This window comes from Acinonyx jubatus, chromosome A3, assembly GCF_027475565.1.
Source record: "Acinonyx jubatus isolate Ajub_Pintada_27869175 chromosome A3, VMU_Ajub_asm_v1.0, whole genome shotgun sequence".
NCBI lineage: Eukaryota > Metazoa > Chordata > Mammalia > Carnivora > Felidae > Acinonyx > Acinonyx jubatus.
Window position 1 is genome coordinate 103,179,066 of NC_069388.1, and position 21,412 is coordinate 103,200,477.

Sequence of the window (21,412 nt, forward strand, 5' to 3'; positions counted from 1 at the left end):
CCCCGCAGCAGGCTCTGTGCTGACAGTTCACAGCCTGGAGCCTGCTTCTGTGTGTGTCTCTCTCTCTGCCCCTTCCCAGCTTGTGCTCTGTCTCTCTCTTTCAAAAATAAATAAACGCTAAAAAAAAAAAAAAAAAAAAAAACCTTTAAAAAATAAACAAATCTTCAAAATAAATATATAAATAAATAAACTCAAAGTTTACGTAGAACCCCTTTGTTACTTTTTTTTATTTTTAATTTTTTAAGATGTTTTATTATTTATTTTTGAGAGAGAGACAGAGACAGAGTGTGAGCGGGAGAGGGGCAGAGAAAGAGGGAGACACAGAATCCAAAGCAGGCTCCGGTCACTGAGCTGTCATCACAGAGCCTGATGCGGGGCTCAAACTCATAAGCTGTGAGATCATAACCTGAGCCAAAGTCGGACACTTAACCGACTGAGCTACCCAGGCACCCCACCCCTTTTCTACTTTGTAAAAAGCGCATTTCCCTTACATTTGCATCCTATTCAGTTTTAGGCATATGATCGGAGCCTTAGCTGATATGTAGGACTACACAACTCAGGGTCCTCAGTCAAAGCATGATTTTCACTTCTCAGCCAACAGGAGAAGGTATAGGAGAACGGGTTGGGTTTGGAAAGCTCAGAACATTGCCTGAGCATTAGCGGTCCAATAGAGAGGATGGAAGGATTCTGGTTAACTGAGAGTTCCATTTAGTTGGAAAGAGTCAGTCAAGGTTTCACCTTGTTCTGAAGGAGAAAGAGACAATTTGACAAAATTGTTTGTAACTATTTTCCTACTTTGATTATATTTCCCAAATCAAGAAGTATTAGATCAAAGGGCTTAAACATTTTATGGCACCTGAGATGTTAGAATTTGCTTTCCAAAAGGGTCATTTATCAACTTAAATTGCACCAGCAGTGAGTAAATGCTCCAAGCTTTTCCTCAACTCTGTACTGAAAAAATTGTTGAACTGCTAAAGTTGCTATTTTAAAGGAGCCTAAAATGCTTTCATCTGTATTTTTTGATTACCAGCAAGGCTGAATAATGTCACGTGCACTAGTTTACCATCTGCATCGCCTTTCGTGTGACTTGCATGTTCATATACTTGGTTCATTTCTCTTTCAGAAGGTGTGAAGTTTCTTTGTATTTCTGAATGAATGCTTTCTGAATTCACGCCATTGATCTTAGAGCCTTAACCATGAGCTATTCCCCTCCCACATGCCGGGCACCTAGAGAGTAGGCAGAACATGTTACCTCCGCGTCTGCATGCTTGGAGAACTCTGTCAGCAAACTCCACATGCTTTGCTTCAACTTCTTCATGTCCATCTTTTTGGCAGTTTTGGCATAATGAATTTCAATTTTATTTACCTGCAATAGATATATAACCAAGTAAAACTAAGTAAAATAAAAAAAAAACATTTACCATCAACCCATTGTAAAATCAAAAGTCTGGAGTTCAAATAAAGAATCTAGTTTGGTTTAATCCAAGGAGTTCTAGAACTTCCTTTGGATATACCAAAATAGAGTCCCTTCCTTTAACCTAATTTCTTGTTGATCAAGTATAATCTACATTAAGACTAACCTGGAAAGAGACATAGGTCAATCAAATATATATGAAATCACCAAGCCTGTCACTTGGTATGGGACAGATGCTTAATGCGTGATAATTTAATACAAATTGAATCTGGCCAAGATTTTCCAGAGACAAATAGCTAGCCTCACGCAATCAGCACAGAAACCGATTTTCCCCGCCTGCAGCCTTCATTCACATACTTTACCACTTTGTTCCTAGTTATATGGTTTATCACAATCTCTGGAGAGATGACTAGTTCTACACCTACTTAATTAGCATCAGCTCATTCCCAACACAGCCCTACTTAAGAGTCAGCCACTTAGAGAGCAACGACTTAAAATGGAGGGGAAAAAAAAAAAAATCAAGCCCAGACCAATATGACTCTCATATAGGAGGCAAATTAAATAGATCTCAGGCAAACAATATAATTCTCAGCTTTCACCTCTACCTTCTGAGGTTCAGCTACCAGATTCGACTCCCCATAAGTGGTGATGTCCAATCCTTGGACTTCAGGGATATCATCATTCTCTTGTGTTGTTTTAGGTGGATGGCAAGATGTAAGGTCAAAGGTCCCAACTGGTCCCACAAATAAATCATCCGACTCTTCATAATCACTGTCAGCAGCCTGGGCAAGAAAACAGTTCTTCAAGTTTGGCAGAAGCTGTCTGAGAGGCTTAGAAGTATCCTTGAAAAAGACTGTATTTACACATCAAGAGCAGAGCACCTGAGAGTTCATTGTGTGAGTCAAGCCTATGATGGACTTCTAGGTGCCTCTACTTATCTTCCTGTTATACATAAACCCTAAGAGGAAAGCTTCTGTTAACTAAGACCTCTAGAGCAAGTTAAAAGGAATTCAATAATCACAACTGCCAGTATCACCTTTGGCTTCAGGCCAACTTAAGATTTCATTTTATAGAAAGCATTCTTGAAACACTGGAGATCTGACCCACATCCCTCACCCACTGTGAGCACAAGAGTCGCCAGGGATCTCCAGCTGGCCACAGGATTCCTGTCCGGGAGCCATGAAAAATTCATTCTTGGACCAAGGCCAGCAGGAATGGATCAGATTTCTGGGCTGGGACCCAGGACTTGTTTTTAGCAGTGATTCTTTTTTAGGGTGATTCTTAAACACCCGGAAAGTTTGAGAAGCACTCAAGAGGTCTGGATTTTCACTAAAATGTAACAACGCAATTCTCCACGTAAGATGGTAAGATGAACAAACTATTCCGCAGTTCTTGTCCCTCTCCCTACAGGGACACAGATGAGGCTTAATATTTTCCCCCTTTCTGTTATTTACATTTGCTATCTCATTAGTGGACTCACAATAGGAATACTGAGATTATTTAGCCTAAACCTAGATCTAAATTTGGGGAGTAGCTTGTATAAGTTTGCAATGTAAGAACCAAAATCAGAGCTAGAAGCCTGGTCTCCTGAATCTACCCCATAGACTTTTTGCCTATCAGATCACACCATCTTCACATGTCTATGTGCTCTGTCTCCCTAGCCGAAATACTAGCTCCTCAGAGCAGGAAGAGTATTTTCCTTTGAAATCCCAAAATAGCCAAGATAAGTGCTTTGCACAGGCTAAAGATATTGACTGGTTTATTGGAGTATGATCATTCGTTTCCGCATGTAGGACTGGCGGCAAAGCAGGCCAAGGTGTTGGCTGTTTCCTCTGCTTTGCTCATTCCCTGATGCCTGGGGCAGGGCAGGCAGCCACAAACTCCCCACCTCATTTAGAATTTCCTGCAGCTTTCTACCATATAGGAAAGAAGGCTCTTCCGCTTAGAAGAGAGGACAGAGCCCTTCTCTCCTTTACCTGTAATCCAGGGCAAAAGTTGGAGGTGTCGTTAGGGTTGTTGTAATCATAGTCTCCAATTTCTTCATAATGTTCAGTTCCTGCCCTCTGGCCTTGGGCCATCTTAAGTAACTAGAATGAAGGAAAGAATAACAGTAGAAAGCAATTTCTAGGAAAGCATCTCTAAACTAAGATGGACAATAACCTTAGTTCTTATGATCAATCTCCTAGAATTATAGAATTTTAGGGGTGCCTGGGTGGCTTAGCCAGTTAAGCGTCTGAGTTCATCTCAGGTCATGATCTCACGGTTCGTGAGTTCGAGCCGTGGGCTCTGTGCTGACAGCCCAGAGCCTGGAACTTGCTTCAGATTCTGTGTCTCCCTCTCTCTCTTCCCCTTCCCTGCTCATACTCTGTCTCTCTCTGTCTCTCAACAATAAAAATGTAAAAAAAAAAAAAAAAAAAATTAAAAAAAAAATAGAATTATAGAATTTTAGAGTTCTAAGGGCCCTGAAAAGTCATCTTAATCCTGACAACTTCAACTGCACAGCTCCGTTCTAGAGCAAGCCCTGGGGCAGCAGGGCTTGGAGACTCCATCCAACCCAAATAAACCAGAGAGCTGGTGTGCAATTAGGTCTGTGCACAACTTTATTGGAAAGGGTTTCTTCATTAAAAACAAAACTGCCTAAAGCTATCTGAAAAGAAGTCAACTTGGTTGCTGCTGGAGCAATTCTGAGAAAACCCATTCACAATTTTAATTCACAGGCAGCCTGTCTCATTTCTGGGACAATCATAAGAAACATCCAGCTTTTTTCCCTGTTGTTACACACAGGGTCCTTGTTCTGCCTTCCAGAGCCTCAGAGAACAAGTCTGCCTCCTCCTTTGGGAATGCCTGTGACCACAGCCCTTCAGATATTTGCTGATCGTTAGACCAGTGATTTTTGCCTGAGGGGTTTCTCTGGGGAGAAGGACATGAGGCTGAAGGTATGTAGTTTACAAAGCATACTGAGTATTTTAATACAACTCTATACCCAAAAGCAGCCAAAACAACCCTTCACAATGTTTTTATAATACAAATCCAAAAATAATATTCAACAATAGGCATTTATTGTCTACTTTCTTCCACTGTTCCTCCTATAACACTATTTCTAAATCTCTCTCCATTTAGGATACTCTCCTCGAGGCACACTCTAAATTGTCCACAGTCTACAAAAAGTGTTTCAGGAAGGGAATATGACAGCGGTTGCTATTAGAATCCCCTTGCAAGATATTAAACTGGATGGGTGGTTGATCTGTATAGTCTCTAACCAAATAGTGCTTATTAATCCAGCATCTAATTTCCAGGGTTTCCAGAGCTTAACAGTCATTTTCCCAGTGTAACTCTGCTGGGAAGGTCAGGGATCTCCAGCTCCTGCTGCCTGGCTGCCCTACCACACACAGTGAATTTGTTCCCATGGACAATCAGAAGCAAAAGTTCTTTCTTCTATAAGAGACAATCATAAAACAAAAACAAAAAACCACCCCCTGGAATGCAAGGTCTCAATGACTTTGTTCTACCACCTTAACATCTGAATATGCAAATTCCCACCGAAGGCCACAATCTTCAAATGCTCACAATAAGGGCTTGAGGGAAAAGGGGGTGGCTTGTGGCCACAGAGAGCAGCTCCAGGCTGGGCAAGGTTTGAGAAGTGTCCTACCATCCTGCTCTTCCGCCACAGGGTTCCACTTTCTGATCAGAACGAGGGCACTAGCATCTTACCAATACTGACCATAGCCATACTCTCTCGTACTGCGGTTTTGTATCTCTTTCTGCACTTTTAAGAGTATTTCTATTAAGTAAACAGTGTTGATTAAAAAGGAAAATAAATTACTGTTGGTTTATAAAAACACAATGTGAGATATCAGTGATTTGGGGGAGCTGTATACATATCATTACGGTCTTGTACAGAAAGAGGCAAAATAAGGAAGAGGAAACTGAAGACAGTTTGTGTATATGACGCCACAAGACTAGAACCACCAGGAATGCAAATGAACGGGGGTCTAGATAAATGAAACCTAGCTTGAACCACTGACTGGTTACCCTGGCAACAGTGACATGCGCTTGCTACCAGCATCACCAGAAGAACCACAGGCAGATGAAGCGAACGGCGACTAGGTACAGCACCAAGTGGTCTGGAGTGCTCATCTTAACAGAGGAGCCAGGAAGGTTGCGCAGCACTGGAGAACTCCCTGAGGACTGCACAGTCAGACACTGGCACCTACATCACCCCTCATGTCACAGTCTACACCCCGTCCACACCCTGACCATGAGGAAGGCAACGTGGACTGGGGACAGCATCTGCCTAGTGAATCCACCACCTCAACGAGAAAGTAGAGAATCAAGCAATAACTAACATCTTGTAAGAACCTCAACAAAAGATTGTTTATCACCCTAGCATTTCAGCGTGTAGGGCTCAGTGTCCATCTGGAGGTCTAACCAACTGATGTATTTCAAATCTTTGGTGTGCATCTATCCCATAAGCTTTCCCTTTAGCTCTGCTATTCCCACTGCGTCTTCCAGTAACTGCCCTGGGCTAACACACATCTCTCCTCTCGCTCTCTCCTTTTCCTTAAAGGCACTGTCTGACAGTCACACTACCCATCATCCGATACCTCTGATGCTATCAGCAGGTTAGACAACAGCAGCAGCCTGAACGAACCAAGAACAGTCTTATCCTGGTCTTACCCTGGTTCCTGGTTTGAGATGCAGCTGGACAAGATTATCAGTCTCATAGAGGAAATCCGTAGGAAGAGTGGTAGCTCTCCAATTCTGATTCTCCAAAGTGGATTTGGTCAGAATAGTAGCAGCCTATTAAAAAAAAAAAAAAAAGTTTTTAGGCATCTTTAATAAGAATGTTCAAAACATATATATATATATATATATTTTTAAGGAGCTTGGAAAGGATTTGGGCAGCACTAGTCTACTGTCAGAATTCCCAGTTCCATGTGAAAGAGTGATTTTGCTAGACATTATTCATATTCTAAACCTGATTCTATCTGCCACTGAGTTCGGGGTTTTTTCTCAATTCCTCTAGAGACTGAGGGAGAATGAAACCATCTATTTACTCTAAAACTTGTATTTGTAATTAATTGTTTAAAAAATCACATCTGTGGGGCATCTGGGTGGCTGTTGGTTAAGTGTCCAACTCTTGATTTCGGCTCAAGGCAGGATGTCGCCGTTTGTGAGTTTGAGTCCTGCATTGGGCTTCATGCTGACAGCACGGAGCCTGCTTGGGATTCTCTCTCTCTCTCTCTCTCTCTCTCTCTCTCTCTCTCTCCCTCCCTCCCTCCCTCCCTCCCTCCCTCTGCCCTTCTCTTGCTCACATACACTCGTGCTCTCTCTCTCTCAAAATAATAAACTTAAAACAAAAATCACATCTAGGGGTGCCTGGGTGGCTCAGTCGGTTGAGCGTCTGACTTCGGCTCAGGCCATTATCTCACAGCCCATGAGTTTGAGCCCCGCATCGGGCTCTGTGCTGACAGCTTGGAGCTGGAGCCTGCTTTGGATTCTGTGTCTCCCTCTCTCTCTGCCCCTAACCCACTCGCATTCTGTTTCTGTCTCTCTCAAAATAAATAAATACTAAAAAAAAAAAAAAAAAAAAAAAAAAAAAAGAAAAATTAAAAAAAAAATCACATCTGAAAAGAAAGAAGAGTAAAAAGAGTAATTTAAGAAAGCACATATGCTAATAAATCTAGCACAAACCTTTGTTTTTCGAAAATATATGTCAAAGTCAATATCATCATCAAAGTCAATTTCAAAATCTTTCTTTGTATTCTTCTTCTTGTTTTCTGATTTGGAGGCAGCATCATCTGCAGAAATGAACACAGACATCAATACCGTTCACCTCTGTGGACAATATTTACCCATTCTGCAAGATCCTTATCAATGGCAAAATACCATTTTTATCTGAACAACATAATGGCATTAGGAAAGGCAAACCACATACCTATTTCATCAATTGGTAATTTGTGGTCTTGCTAACAAAACACAATAAAAAATATGCTAATTAATCCCTTCCATTCAAAGATAGAATGCAAAACATATAACGCTGGCAAGCCCTTCAGAGTTCTAGAGTCCTGCCTTGTAAGCTTGTGGTCATTCCCACATATGCTGGATGGTCACTGACACTATGTGTTCAAGTTCCATCTAGAAGTACATACGTTTGAGTCGGGGTCTAAAGCGCCAGTGATCCGGGCCAGCCCACATCGACATGGTACGGGGACTAAAATAGGAATATTCTCCAGGTTTCATGGACAGAAGGGGGCACATGGTCCTAATGTCTCCATCCCCAAGGGGAATCAATTCTTCCCTGTAACACACATGAAATCACATTTTTAATGTACAACCATGTACATGTCAATATATATAACACAATCACGCATTTATATGTAAAGCAGCATGTGAGGCAACTGAAGACTACCTACTCAGTTTTCACAGATGGGCAGGATTTCTAAGAGTTAGTTCAATATAAATACTTCATCGTTAAAAATCCTTTAGTTTTTACTTAGTCAAAGTGCTTTTGCTTCTCTTAATTTTATAACAATACGGTCATAGCTATACAAGGAGGTTTTAAAGTGCTTCATAAAATGTACTCTCAAGTTTACCCACTTGAGAGACAAGAAAAGTGGCAGAGAGAAAGTTGGACTGCACAGTTAATAAAATGCCAGAGCTGGGAGTTGGACACAATTCTCTGAATCAGCTTCAAGATCTTTCCATATGGAAGATTTCCCACCACACAAGATGATAATCTCTCTCTCATTCTTTCTTCACCATCCTTCCAAAAGTGAGGGCTCCAATAACACTAGTGTAATGTCTACCAAAAGTGAAAAGATGTTATTCTAATTTGTCCCCCAAATGATCGGGGTGGGGGAGGGGCACTTGTAATCCGTTAAGCCATCTTAGCTTTATTCTTTGCTGTGTGTGAAGTCTAACTGGCCAGTCCAGAATGGCAGTTTTGGGTTGATTTTTCAACCTTTCTACAAGGTACTAGTATGTGCGAGGTAGCTTTCTCCTAAAGGCCCCTGACACATCAGAAAGTATGTTAGCGCTGCTATACTGCCCTCTAAAGGTAAAGGTAACAAGGAAACTTCAGGCACCAAGGGGTTTTTCATCCATACTGTGCGATCCATAGACACACAAATCCTCGTAAATTTACATCAAACCTTATGGAATAAGGTTAAAAAGTTTTAACAGGGGACTTCACCTGTATCTACAGAATATTTATTTAAAAACTAGGAAACTGGATTTGTATAATTATTGTGCAATTAAAACTTAATTTTAAAAATAAGAATATGCTCAAAAAAATTCACATTTCCAGTCTGTAGAACGCCCATGTTACTGATAACAACTGTACTACACTGTGAGCTCCGGAGGGAGAAAGACGATGCCTTCAGTAGAATCTCTGCTCAATTCTCACAGATACTGTTCTGTTTCGGCAGTCATGCTGGGAATTTATTGGGAACTTATAGGCAAAGCTATAAAGAGCTTGGCCCCCATCTCCTGAGAATCTGTGGGCCATGGCAGGGCTAAGGCCCTTGAGGCTTGAACTCTAGCCATTTTATCTTATGATACACAATACTATGTGGCAGGCGCCCTACTGGTCCTAAGTCCCTGACTCAACAACCAACCTACTTCATGATCTATCCAGTTTTCAAGGCCTACCCCCCACCCCCATCAAGCTTCTCTAATCCCCTCTGGGGGAACTACTTCCTTTACCTGCTCCCCCACCACAGGGCTCCTCCTTCAATTCAGCACCAGTTCAGCACATCACACTTTAACCTGCAGGGTAAAGGTCTCCTCCCAGTTGGCTTCTAGCACATCACCCGGCACTCAGCAAAATGCTTCATTCTTACATGCATGGAGCGGGCTGTGGTGGGCCCCGGACTATAGACTAGGTCTGTAACCACAGCAAGCACCTGTACACAGAGAGATTGGCTAGAGCACACGTGGCCCACTGCTGCAGGAAGAGGGAATGCGCCCAAGATGCTGCTGGACATACAACACTTCTGTCAGGCCCGGCCTCGTTAACAGATGATGTGCACAGTTGTCCAAGTGTTGCCATCCAGGGACCAATAACATGGGGCATCCTACAGAACACTGGAACTTCTAATTCAGCACTGCCATAACCCACCTTGAGCTAGAGAAGCCCTTAAAGACCTTTTAGTCCAGTACAGTGTCGTCATCACGGGTGCACAGTACAATCACCCAGGAAAAGTTTGGGAAATGTGACAAAGAGCCTGGCTTCAGGGACTCTCAGTGAAATGCTCTGGGGTGGAGCCTACTATCCAAAGTTCATTACATGCAGCCAGAATTGGCCAAAGGTGCTGAGTGATACCCAGCTCCATCCCAGTATTTAACTTCTCTGAGCCTGTTCCCCCATCTGTGAAGTGGGGATAACAGGACTTAATGATAAGGTTGCTGTAAGGCTTAAGAAATGACATTTTCTGCACTAAGTAAATTATGTGAGGTAATGCAGGTAAGGCACCTGGCATGGGTCTGGCACAAAGCCAGAATAATACAGCACTCATGAGCTCAGACGTTATTATTATCTAGTCCAAACCCTTCATTTTCTGGATGAGAACACAAGACCCTAAAAGGTGATGCCACTTGCCTCTGCCCCACATCTCACATCTATCAATGACAGAGTCAAGTCTGTGCAGTTTAAATACTGACTGAGCTCTCAGGAAAGAACAGCACCAGGCCAAGGATAGGGATTTCAAGATGGACAAAACCTTAGGCTAGAACCTAAGCGCCCTGGCCCCAATGCATTCAGTAGGATGGACTCTACGATTTCGTTCTGTTTGAAACTGGAGAGAAATGGAGACATTTATTCAAAATACCAAAATGGAAGTAACTAAAGCCCTTTGTTACCATCAATTCCTCAGATGCCAGGAAAAGTTAACAGTTGTTCTCTGACATTTGAAAATGATATTAAAAGAGCTAATCCCACCAACCTGCCTACCATTTCTCACTTTGTAGATGATAGGATAGGATGGGAACGGGGACAAGACTGCAAGTATAATAATAGTACAAATCAGGAGAAGAAAGGACGGTGCCAAAGGTCTTAGATGGTAGTTTTGCCTTGAGGTGCTAAATGTTTAGCCCATCACTATCTACTCCAATTTGAAGAGACATTATCAATCAAATCATTTCCCACATAAGCAGACAAATTATACGGGACAACTTCTAAGGTTTTACCCCATAGCAAACCAGCTTAGCTGTCCCCAGTCACAGGCACACAAAACTGCTGTAGGCACAGGGACTGTTCGTTTGTAGTCTTATGGAATCTTCCACACCCAAGCCTATTCATGACCTTTAGAGGCCCTTGGTACTACGTGATTATGATGCTTCCAAACCATATTCAAAATTAAAACAATACTAATCTCTTCAGTACGTATAAAAAGGCCCAGAAAGCTCTGATTTTCTCCTATGCCTACTAGAGTAATAAAAAATTTAAATTACTACAGGCTAATTCCTCCTGCCCAATATGCTCAGTTTTATTTGCTTATTTAGTTTCCCCTGCTTTGCTTATCCCTGGTCTGCCTATCTGGTAACTGAACACTGCCCAGCCCCCCTTCTTTGCTTGACCCTGAAGAGGCAGGGGCCACTGTTTCTGTAAGCAGCACATAAGCCTGTTTGTGTCTATAACTGACATGCAGTGATGTAGCCAAAAGCCAGACTATGCATCATGTGTAGAAAGAAAGCACACTCTGCGCTACCAAAACACGTAACAAGAGCCACCACTGAAGTAGCTCCTGTATCCCGGGTACTTTTTTCCATCACTTTACATATTTTAGTTCTATCCTTACAAACTCCCACAGTGTCAGTTTTATAACCACTAAGTTGCTGAGCCAAATTCACAGGCAGGTGTGATTCCGTGAGTCAGAACGGCTCAGCCTGTGTGGACTACATGGCCAGCACGCCAGCCTAGCCAGTCTCAGAGATGAAATTCGACTGTCTCAGCAGGGAAAGAACAAATGGAAAACTCCGCTGGGAACATCTGTGGCCCTGAGAGCCTTACGGGCAGCTATGAGTGTGGCAGGTTTCCTTCCAGCTCCTGAACTCAGCGTTGTCCCCAGCCATGCTGTGCTCAGGCTCGTCAGTCGCATCAAAGTCGTCCTCCATGGGCCCATCAGGAAAATCCCCGCAGTCATCCTCCTCTACCTCGGCGTTGATGTCAAACACCTGTTCGTTTTTCTTGAACTTGTCTACCAGGGCAGACACGGACTGGAGAGGACAAAGAGAGGGTTCTCTAGTACTCCCCATTCCCACGGCCACCCCAGCCACCGCTGGAGGAACAGACTCCTTTCTCATCCCAAAATTCGAGTTTCCAGCCTCTCCTCCCACCTCCCCAGAGCCAACGTTCTCACGATAGTAAAGCGCTGAGGAAGTTTATATTGTGCAGCACAGGATGAAGCTGTATTGTCATCAGGCACATTTTGTAAAACATGAAACAGGAATCTGTATCCATTAACTACATGTTTAGAGAAAACTGTTTTCCATGGAGACCATTTATTCTGGAAGTGGTAGTATGTAGGCTAAAGGGGGCCATACTAAAAATATACAGAGGAAAGCTCTACACATGACAATTTCTCAGGAAACTCTGTGCCAAGGGACTCAACCCTGAAGAGCAGGAAATTCCTCGAGCCTGACAGCAGCCTGAGACCAGAGGACTGGAATTAACCATGTTAGAGGGTAAAGCTAATTAAAAAAATGCACACCCAGGAATGACAGGGCTGCCTCACCCTCCATTCCTAGCCCCCAGGTTTTAGTCTTTACAGAAGGGCCAAGGGAAATATTTTCTATACTCTTGGCCAAATAAAAATGATGCCACAGTTTTGGTTCTCACTGGGCAGGACTTGTCTTGGGCCATCTCACTGAAACTATGAGCAGTTGGACAAATGCCCAGAGCCCTTACAAGTCTAAAAGTTGAACTCACCTCATTATGTGCCTCGCTGTCCCATTTAGTGAACTGGAACCCGGCCAGGGAAGGGCAGATCTGGCAATCTTCCACACACTGTTGCAAGGGCGCTGGAGAGAACAGAAGAGGGAAAAGAGGGACGATGGCAAAGAATGTGGATGGAGCACACTCCTCCCTGCTCAGAATGACCAGAGCAGCACGATGGAGATGGGAGGCTCAGTTGCCTCTTGTTCTGTGGCAGAGGCTGGCTGGAGGCCAAGCTCCAGGTCACAGACTTCTGTCCAGGGAGAGGGTGGTGCTCCAAAGACATACCCACACTGGAAGCAGGCTCCACATTGGCATTCCAAGAATTACTGAAACATTAGGGCAGAAACCTGAAGCACAGACATTTGACTCTGAAATGGACTCTGTGCCCCTATGCTATAGCTGGGAAATCAAAAACCCTTCCAAAAAGTGTACCAACTGGGGGTACCTGGGTGGCTCAGTCAGTTGAGTGTCCGACTTCAGCACAGGCCATGACCTTGCAGCTCGGGAGTTTGAGCTCTACGTTGGGCTCTTTGCTGTCAGCACAGAGTCCACTTCCAATCTTCTGTCTCCCTCGCTCGCTCTGCCCCTCCCCTGCTTGTGCTCACTCTCTCTCTCTCTCAAAAAAAAAAAAAAAAGTGTACTAACTGCATAACCAATCATGCAATGCTACTTATTTTAGTCCCAAACTAAACTCGTTACCTCACAAGATTAAAGTCCCAGTTGGGAGCATAAACTTGGAAATAGATCATGAGCACAAAACAGCTGTACTTAGAAAACTTTAGATGAGAATCGGGGCGCCTGGGTGGCTCAGTCGGTTAAGTGTCTGACTCTTGATTTTGGCTCAGGTCATGATCTCACAGTTCATGAGATCAAGCCCTGCATCAGGCTCCATGCTGGGCGCGCAGCCTGCTTAAGTTTCTCTCCCTCTGCCCCTCCCCTGCTCACACATGTGCACGTGTGCACTCTCTCTCTCTCAAAGCAAAAAACAAAAAAAAGAAAAAAAAAACTTTATACAAGAATAGAAAGGATGAAAATGGGCACCGTAACATCTGTGTGGCCCTGGGGGCAGGGGGGTGGGGGGGAGGACCAATTTCATGCAACACATAAAAAAGACTGCACACAAGTGTAGCTACCACATTCCTGCACCTGCCATCCCCCCACTCACGGCTGTCACAATTTCTCAGATGATTCAGAGAGGTATGGATGGTAGGATGGGAGGGGGGATAAAACCCTTTCCAAGCCAGTATAAGGAGTTAACAAAAGGACAGGTCCATTCTCAGACCACCACAGTGGAGTCTGAAAATAATTCACAATGCCCTCTTCTCCTCAGGACCCCCTAAATTGGTAACAAAAGAACAAGGCCTCCCTGGCTCACCAAAAGCCTATTTTAAAGCTCCTTTCCCAAGTCCAAACTGTGACAGGCCAGGCTTAGCCCAGGGCTCTAAAACGTGACTGTGTAAGCTGGCTGCTGACAGGGGCACACGAGGGATGTGACACATATAGACCAGGTGGGCATCAGCTACTTACTACTCTTAGACTCCATGCTGCAGAGAGGAAGAGAAGTTAGTTTCTCCCAAAAGGATGCCCAATTTGGCATTCCAGAGGCACCTTCTGGTAATTTAGCCAAGCAACATAATGACAGGCTTATTACACTCCAGGGCTGTACGGAAACTTTTCTGATGACTGAAATGCTCTGGTGCGACGCACTATGTGTACTCACCCTTTAAATCTGTCATTTCTACCCAACCTAAATCTGGCAACTCCAGGGGTTCTTCAGTGGAGAGAGTCTGGACATCGGAAGGAAACAGCAGCTCACTTCTGTAGTCATGGCAGTGGAGGGTCGAGAGAAATACCCCCGCTGTGCTGCACTCATCGAATGAGGCTGCTGTCTTCTGAAACATGGGATCGATCTGAACGTAAAAACAGAGGGAACCGAAGAATTATGGAATGCAGCCAAAGCAAATATAAAATCTCATTCACTGGACCCTACTTATACACAACTGCATATGCTGGATTGAAGTATCTCTGCACATGATCCAAACAGGTCGAGGGCTTTCTGATAGGTAGAATCTCATCCTAGCAGATACCAATTGAAAAGGAAGCCTGTGTGTGGTCAGATGAATAAATGCATAGTGCTCAAGTACACGGTAAATGGGAACAAGCTTCTACTGTGTCAATCTGTTTATAATCTACACAGACAGTATCCCTCTGCTGGTCTCTTTCCATAAGTCACTGTTTTCAAATAGCTGTCTCTAGTAGAATGCTATCACAACAAATTCTGTGGACTTAGAAAACCTATATGAGGGATCTGTTCACAAGATCCCATTATTACTCTGAACAGAAATATTTTCACAGATTTGAAGGAATACACTAAGAGACTGAGGGGAAAGACAGGCAGAGTCAGCAGGACTAGATGGATGGGTAAAACATGGAAGAGGCTGTAAGAAGGCTCCCAAGGTTGGGATAAGGAGTAGGAGTGGCACGGCCACATGACACCAGTCCCAAAGGCAGAACAGGGCACAGAGCACGAGAACAAGGACAGAGCAAGGCACACGCACGTGTGGCAAGAGGTTAGAAGTCACCTGATTGTACAGGTGGCCCTGCGACAGGAAACAGGTTGGGTACTGGATTCACAGGTTTTATGTCTCAGGATGTAGCTACTACGGAGAGAAGAGGCCTCAGGTGGGATGACAGATGTGGCTCTCTGGCTCTTTCCTGGCCCCCTTAGCTCTGAGCCTGGCCCCACCAGAACCAAGACTCTCCTCTCGCCTTCCCAATAAACCTGTCTCACCATCCTCCTAGCCCGAGTATCACATATATCACCTCCACGTTCTTCCTGTCTCCCTACCGCTCACCCAGTCACACAGCCTGGCAAGTTTTCCTCCCCGCACATCTCTACCATCTATCCCTTCCTTCTTCACCCCTATTGCCACCAATACAACCCACGCCTAAGTTAACCCTTGCCTCTGGTCTTTCTCATTTCCCATTCCAAAAATACTAGTGTTGCTATTCCCATTCCCTTCCTAAGATGCTACCCAGACCATTGGCTTCCCACCTGGAACCCCACACCCTTTGAGGTCCTGTGTGGGTAGTTAATGAAACTTAGCATTTCAAAGAGTCAATGCAGAAACTGTAAATGCTAAAATAAAACTGAAAAACATTAGTTTTCCTCACTTTTGTCTAGAATTACATCATGCTAGTGTAAGAACAATGGTCTTGACTAACATCTTTGAGTAATTTGATGGGAAAATGAATTATTGCTAACTGCATAGTTTGGATAGATAAAGCTTTTGTCTTTTATTTATGTATTTATTTTTTAAGTAATCCCTACATCCACCATGGGGCTGAAACTCACAGTCCCAAGATCAAGAGTCACATGCTCTAAAGACTGAGATAGCCAGGTACCTTGGGTAGATCAACCTTTTGAAACAAGGGTCCACAGCAAGGAAAAGAGAGAGTAAAAAGAGACCTTGGTAGACAACAAACTGCATGGTAAAGCCTAGGTGGTTTCAGCTGTGTGAGTAAATACTAGACGAACTCTAGTTTGGCTCCAGACAAACTTATAAACCACCCAGCTGCCTAGCTGCCTAGAATCACCTTCCTGGCAATCTCCATCTGAAAATACCTACCTTTCCTTTAAGGCCCAGTTTCAAATTTCACCTCTTCCATCAATTCTGACCTCCACCCACTCTGATTTCCTATACTATGTGCCTTGAACTTCCTTTCATTGTATCTATTTGTGCTCTCCTGGTTTAAAGAACTGGAGCATAATCAGGTTGGAATCTCTCATGACAGCAAACATTTTGCACACAGAGAGCTGTGTCCAAAACAGATCAGCTCATACACAAATAAGAGTTCTCAACTGGTCTAGACACACCCACAGAACATTTGCTTTCTCATCTCCATGCCATCTCCAAGAGAATGTGGGTTCAAGAAACAGTTGAAACTTCAAATTTTAGGTTTGTGACAATCTCTCCCTCTTGTTTATCTTCCAAATTGGGCTTTGGGCCATTATGGCAGATTACAGAGCAAAAAAATACTTTCTAGGATGGGGTACTTGGTGTTTCTCCAAGACTAATGACGGGGCTCCTGAGTGGCTCAGTCGGTTAGTCATCCAACTCAGCCTGGGTCATAATCCCAGTTTGTGAGTTCGAGCCCCGCATTGGGCTCTCTCCTCTCAGCACAGAACCAGCTTCACATTCTTTCTCTCTCCTCTCTTTGCCTGTCCCACCCTCAAAATAAATAAACTTAAAAAAAAAAAAAACAAAACAAAAAACCCCAACAACGAAAGACGAATGATTTCACTTGGCCTAGATGTAGCTGACCACCACAGGCTTAGAGGGAGCAGCACTGCTTGCTCTCTCATTCTCTCTTTAGAACAACGGGAAAGGGTAGTTAGTGCAAGCTTCCTCGGGCTCCCTGGAACTGGGTCTACCTGGTCAGAAAAAAGATGATTGGAAACAGAATTTTCTGTAAGAGCTGAAGTTGGATGTAAGAAGGGGGAAAATGGAGAACTGGGGAGGGGACAGGAAGGTGGGAAAGAATTATATGGCTTCTCTTCAGACGTATGCAACATACTACTATGGATAAAAAACAGTTTGCTAGGAACAGATTCACTACCACAAAACCCATATGTGGATAGGACTAATGTCACCTGTTCTCACAATTTAACAAAGTGAGATTCAGAGTCTTTTCCCAAACCACACAGCTAAGACAGTGGAACTAGGATCTGAACTTTACATCACCTGCCTAGAAATCTGGCACTACCCAAGGTCAATGCTGACACATCGATAAATACTACTCTCTCTCCCCAAAGCACCCGCCACCCTTGTTTTTCCCCCTCCCTCTTTGGCCTTGGCCTCAGTGGATCCACCTTCCTCAGGCCCCATCCTGCCAATTCACACACAGTCCTCACACTAGCACAGGCTAGAGCCTCCAGGCAAGTCCCGAGAAGAACTGCCCCACCACTCAGAATAAGACTGGCAAGGCTCCTCTCTCCTAGCCCCCCGCATGCTCAGCCTCTACCACTACCATCTGCCATGAGGCCACCAGGACTAATTTCATTATTACCCTCTATTTAGTTTATTTATTAGTTACGTATAAAAGACTCAGGACCCCCCAGGATTCTACATTTCCCAGGCTCTAAACCCTATACAGCTCTGACATCCCCTTTTTGGGCCCCACCCTCCTCTCTTAACAATTGATAATTTCTGCCAGGGCCCTCTAGACTCGGTCAGTCATCACCGAAATTCCCTACATCCCCCCACTTCTTTCTTCACCTACCAGCTGTAAACTCATTCATTTTCAATGGGGGTGATATCATTCTAAAGGAAGTGAAAACTGGTTCTGGGAGAGGGTGAAAAAAAATCTCAGAAGTTATAATAACTTGTGGTTCTAAGCCTCAAACTTACCTGACAAAATCTTATTCCTTTATAATTCATTTCAGGGCAGGGGGTAGGAAGACAATATCTAAAAAGGCTCTGGAGGAGGAAGAGAATGACAAAACGCTGAGGGGCACTGCTCTAATGAAACCTGCTGTCTGCCCAAGGACACTGCTTCCCTGCAGGCTCACCAGTGCGGCTGCTTCCTCTTCCGCAGCTCTCCAACCGACCGCTGGCCTAGATGTGGGATAGGTGAAGTTCCTTGTTCCTCATCGCTGCTTCCAGATTACTCTCCTTCCCAAGTCCTAAAACCCTCAGCTTTGAACATAATATAAGGTCAGACCTCACCACCCTCTGCCCATATGTTTTTCAATGTTTATTTATTTTTGGGACACAGAGAGAGCATGAACGGGCGAGGGGCAGAGAGAGAGGGAGACACAGAAACGGAAACAGGCTCCAGGCTCTGAGCCATCAGCCCAGAGCCCAACGCGGGGCTCGAACTCACGGACCGCGAGATCGTGACCTGGCTGAAGTCGGACGCTTAACCGACTGCGCCACCCAGGCACCCCATGCCCATATGTTTTTCAATCGCCTTCTAATCTCCAGGTCTACCCAATTCTTGGGAGATCTTAATATGCACTCTTGGCTCATTACTATTCTCCAATTTTACTGCTGTCATAGTTTTTGGTGGTTTCAATATCCATCTATCCATCCATCCAGCACTCTGGCCTCTCAGTTCCTTGATATCCTCTCCTTCAATGGTCTTGAGCTTCATCCTGAAAATCCCAGGACTTCCAGAGATCCCAGCATGAACCCCACACCTCCTGTCTTTTACTCCCTTTCTTCTTCTCTGAATTGAATCCTAACCATGACTGCAGCCTCTCTGTTGCTCAACTCTAAGTGCCCCTGACAGTCACCTCACATCTTTCCAGCCACCACCTTCTTGTCTCTAACACCAAGAAGTCTTTGACCCACCAGGCCCTACAACCACTGATCATACGGCTTTATGCTGTCCCTCTTTTCCCCACCAAAGTTCCATAAACACCGATCGTAACCACCCCCTCACACATGATCTTCACTCCAGTGCTCCTTTCTAGCTGTGTCACACTGGTTCAGCTGAACACAATCCTGTATTAAATCCAGCTTTCTGCCCGCTTCACGCTCGCACCCACACAGCTAACCACTGTCGGAGAAACACACAAAGTCACATTGACTGAACTTACTTTATATCCATCTGCCACGGCCTTCAAGTCAACCATGAGTATTGTCTGGCAAGCAAACTCTACTTCCCCGGTCCACTCGCTCACCCACCCTCCTACCTTTTTCTCTCCTCAAACCTTTACCTTTCCTCTTCCACACAGTCAGTTGATGGTCTGGCTTCCTATTTTCAATGGGGGGTGGGGGGGGTGGGGGGGGTGGGCGGGTGCTGGTGGGACACAACCAGAAGGGACTACCTGGAATGCTCCCACACGTGCACACTTGCATGCCATCTCTCACCAGCCATGGGTGCTCCTTAGCCAAATTCTGTCGACACTGTCCATTCCCTTCCCTTCTCATGAGCTCAAAGACTCTACTTGAGCAAGTCTCCTCCATTCTCCACTAGACTGTTCCCATCAACAAGTAAACATGCTGTTAATTCTCCCATTAAAAAAAGCAAAAACCAAGAAAACCCTCTAGACCTTACTTTCTTCTCCACTTGCCACCCATTACTCTGTTCCAAATTATAGCAAAACTCTTCAAAAGAACAGCTTATAGTGTCTTCATTCCTCTCTTGCCATTTGTTTGCCCCCATTTATTAAGAAAAATTTCAAGCCTACAAGAATGTTGAAATAGTAATAAGAACCTCTGTGTAACTTTTATGTAGATTCCCCATTGGGTAACATTTTGCATATCTGCTTTCTCTCCTTGCCACCCCCACCGAACCTTTTCGGAAGTAGATATTGTGACACTTTACCTCTCTGCCAGTTATTAAGGTATTGCTTCTCAGACCCAAACCAACTTTGTATTGTCCGCTCTGTGATGCTAGCTCTAGGACCACATTTGGGCTTTGCCAGCAGCTCCCTGTTCGGCTCCACAAGTAGGGGACACTAGAGGGAGCTTGCAAGGCTACAAGAAGGGACTTGCTTCTTTCTGTAGGCTTCCTGTTGCTGTCACCCAGCAGGACTTCTTCGCCCCAGATGCACTAACTGAGTTCAATTTGCACTTTTACTCACACTCACAGAACCAGCCTCACTGTGTGCCCCTCAGAGACACCAGCACCAACCAGAATGCCTTCCTCAGAGGTCTGGGTCCTGGGTCCCACAAGCCCCTCTTCCAAACTCAGGGACACTGAGCCAAGCAGCACCCCTTCCTTGGTCTGAGTTTCAGCTCCATAGGCCCTTCCTTCTCCAAGAATACCAGTGGCCCCAGGTTGCCACTTTGGTAGAGCTGATCATTCCCTCCTCCCTGACACCTTCTCATTTGGGTGCCACACCCTCCTGGTCTTCCTCCTACCTACTGAATGTTTCTTCTTTGGCTCTTTGAATTCTTAAGATTGGGGTATTCCAGGGCTCAGTCCTTTTTCTACATATGCTCATTCTGGTGATCAATTCCAGTCTCTTGATCTTAACTGCCATTTACAAATGTCATGGAAGTAGGAGAATGTAATCTCGTCCACTGTTGGTGGCACAGTAGATTGGTACAACCCAATGGAAATTCTATGACTCAGAATTTTCTTACAGATACATCCTCAGAAGAGCACAAATATGTACAAGGATGTTCACGGAGATACTGTTTTTAATAGCAAAATTTTAAAAAAGCTTGTATCAACACCTTTGCTTTAAATTAACTATGCAAAAGATAAATGAAGCCTCTGGCTGCCTTTAAGCAGATTCCTTAGGATTTGCCAGATCGTAAGGCTGTTTACAGCAAGGACTCTGGAGCGAGGCCACTTAGTTTCAAATCCCAGCTTGCTTACTAGCTGTATCATTTTGGGCAAGTTACTTAACGCCCTGTACCTCAAGCGAGGTAACACAGCTCAGCTCACAGGCTTTGGGCAGTACAGGGTGCCCAGTAAATGCACACTAAAAGTTAGCCATCATTATCTTTGCTGCATGTACTAGGAAAGAAAATTAATGGTATGGTCAATTAGAGTCCTTGGTAATTTGCCATCTCTTTCGACTCAATCATTCTGAAATATTGTGGGGAAAGCAGGGACTTATACCTGTCAGTCTTCACTATAAAGCTAAGGGATGATAATGCAGATGCCACTTATATATTTTACTCCCTTGAGGCCTAAGCAAACGCATACCGGGCAGGCTTGGCTCTGCCGAGTTTCAGCCACTGAGGCTCTGAATTAGTCAGAGACCACACTGCACACAGTTCCTCACCTCACACTTTCGATCTGCTTCAGAGACATTGAGGTTGCTTATATTCTGTTCGATGGTTTTGCAGGAGTGCTTCTTCTTTGGCTTTTGAGCCTTTTTGGTTGTTCCTGTCTCAGTAGCACTTCCATCTGAAAGAAGAAATAAGACTAGGTACTGCAAGGATTGCTCTGGAGCACGTAACTTAACTAATTAACTCATGTTCTTCAAACCTCTAAAGAGCAATCATAATTGGAATGTGCCATTCTCTCAAAGCAACAGGCTCATCTAATCCGCAGCTTCAGGGACGCCTGGGTGGTTCAGTCAGTTAAGCGTC

At 44.4% G+C, this 21,412-nt stretch overlaps 1 protein-coding gene across 3 annotated transcripts in view; it reads right to left on the reverse strand.

Moving 5' to 3' along the window:
• Window positions 1–21,412, reverse strand: part of NCAPH (non-SMC condensin I complex subunit H) — a 33,575-nt gene that overhangs the window by 5,186 nt on the left and 6,977 nt on the right. For 2 of the 3 annotated variants that reach the window (XM_027033659.2, XM_053200984.1), the window contains exons 6-15: window positions 21,103–21,227; window positions 14,074–14,263; window positions 12,345–12,436; window positions 11,427–11,632; window positions 7,567–7,715; window positions 7,109–7,215; window positions 6,092–6,214; window positions 3,391–3,501; window positions 2,014–2,196; window positions 1,253–1,366 (exon numbers count right to left, since the gene is read on the reverse strand). In XM_027033659.2, the coding sequence (XP_026889460.1) occupies window positions 1,253–1,366; window positions 2,014–2,196; window positions 3,391–3,501; window positions 6,092–6,214; window positions 7,109–7,215; window positions 7,567–7,715; window positions 11,427–11,632; window positions 12,345–12,436; window positions 14,074–14,263; window positions 21,103–21,227 (1,400 nt within the window). The remainder of the gene's footprint in view (window positions 1–1,252; window positions 1,367–2,013; window positions 2,197–3,390; window positions 3,502–6,091; window positions 6,215–7,108; window positions 7,216–7,566; window positions 7,716–11,426; window positions 11,633–12,344; window positions 12,437–14,073; window positions 14,264–21,102; window positions 21,228–21,412) is intronic. The other variant, XM_015073449.3, reaches the window with a different exon arrangement.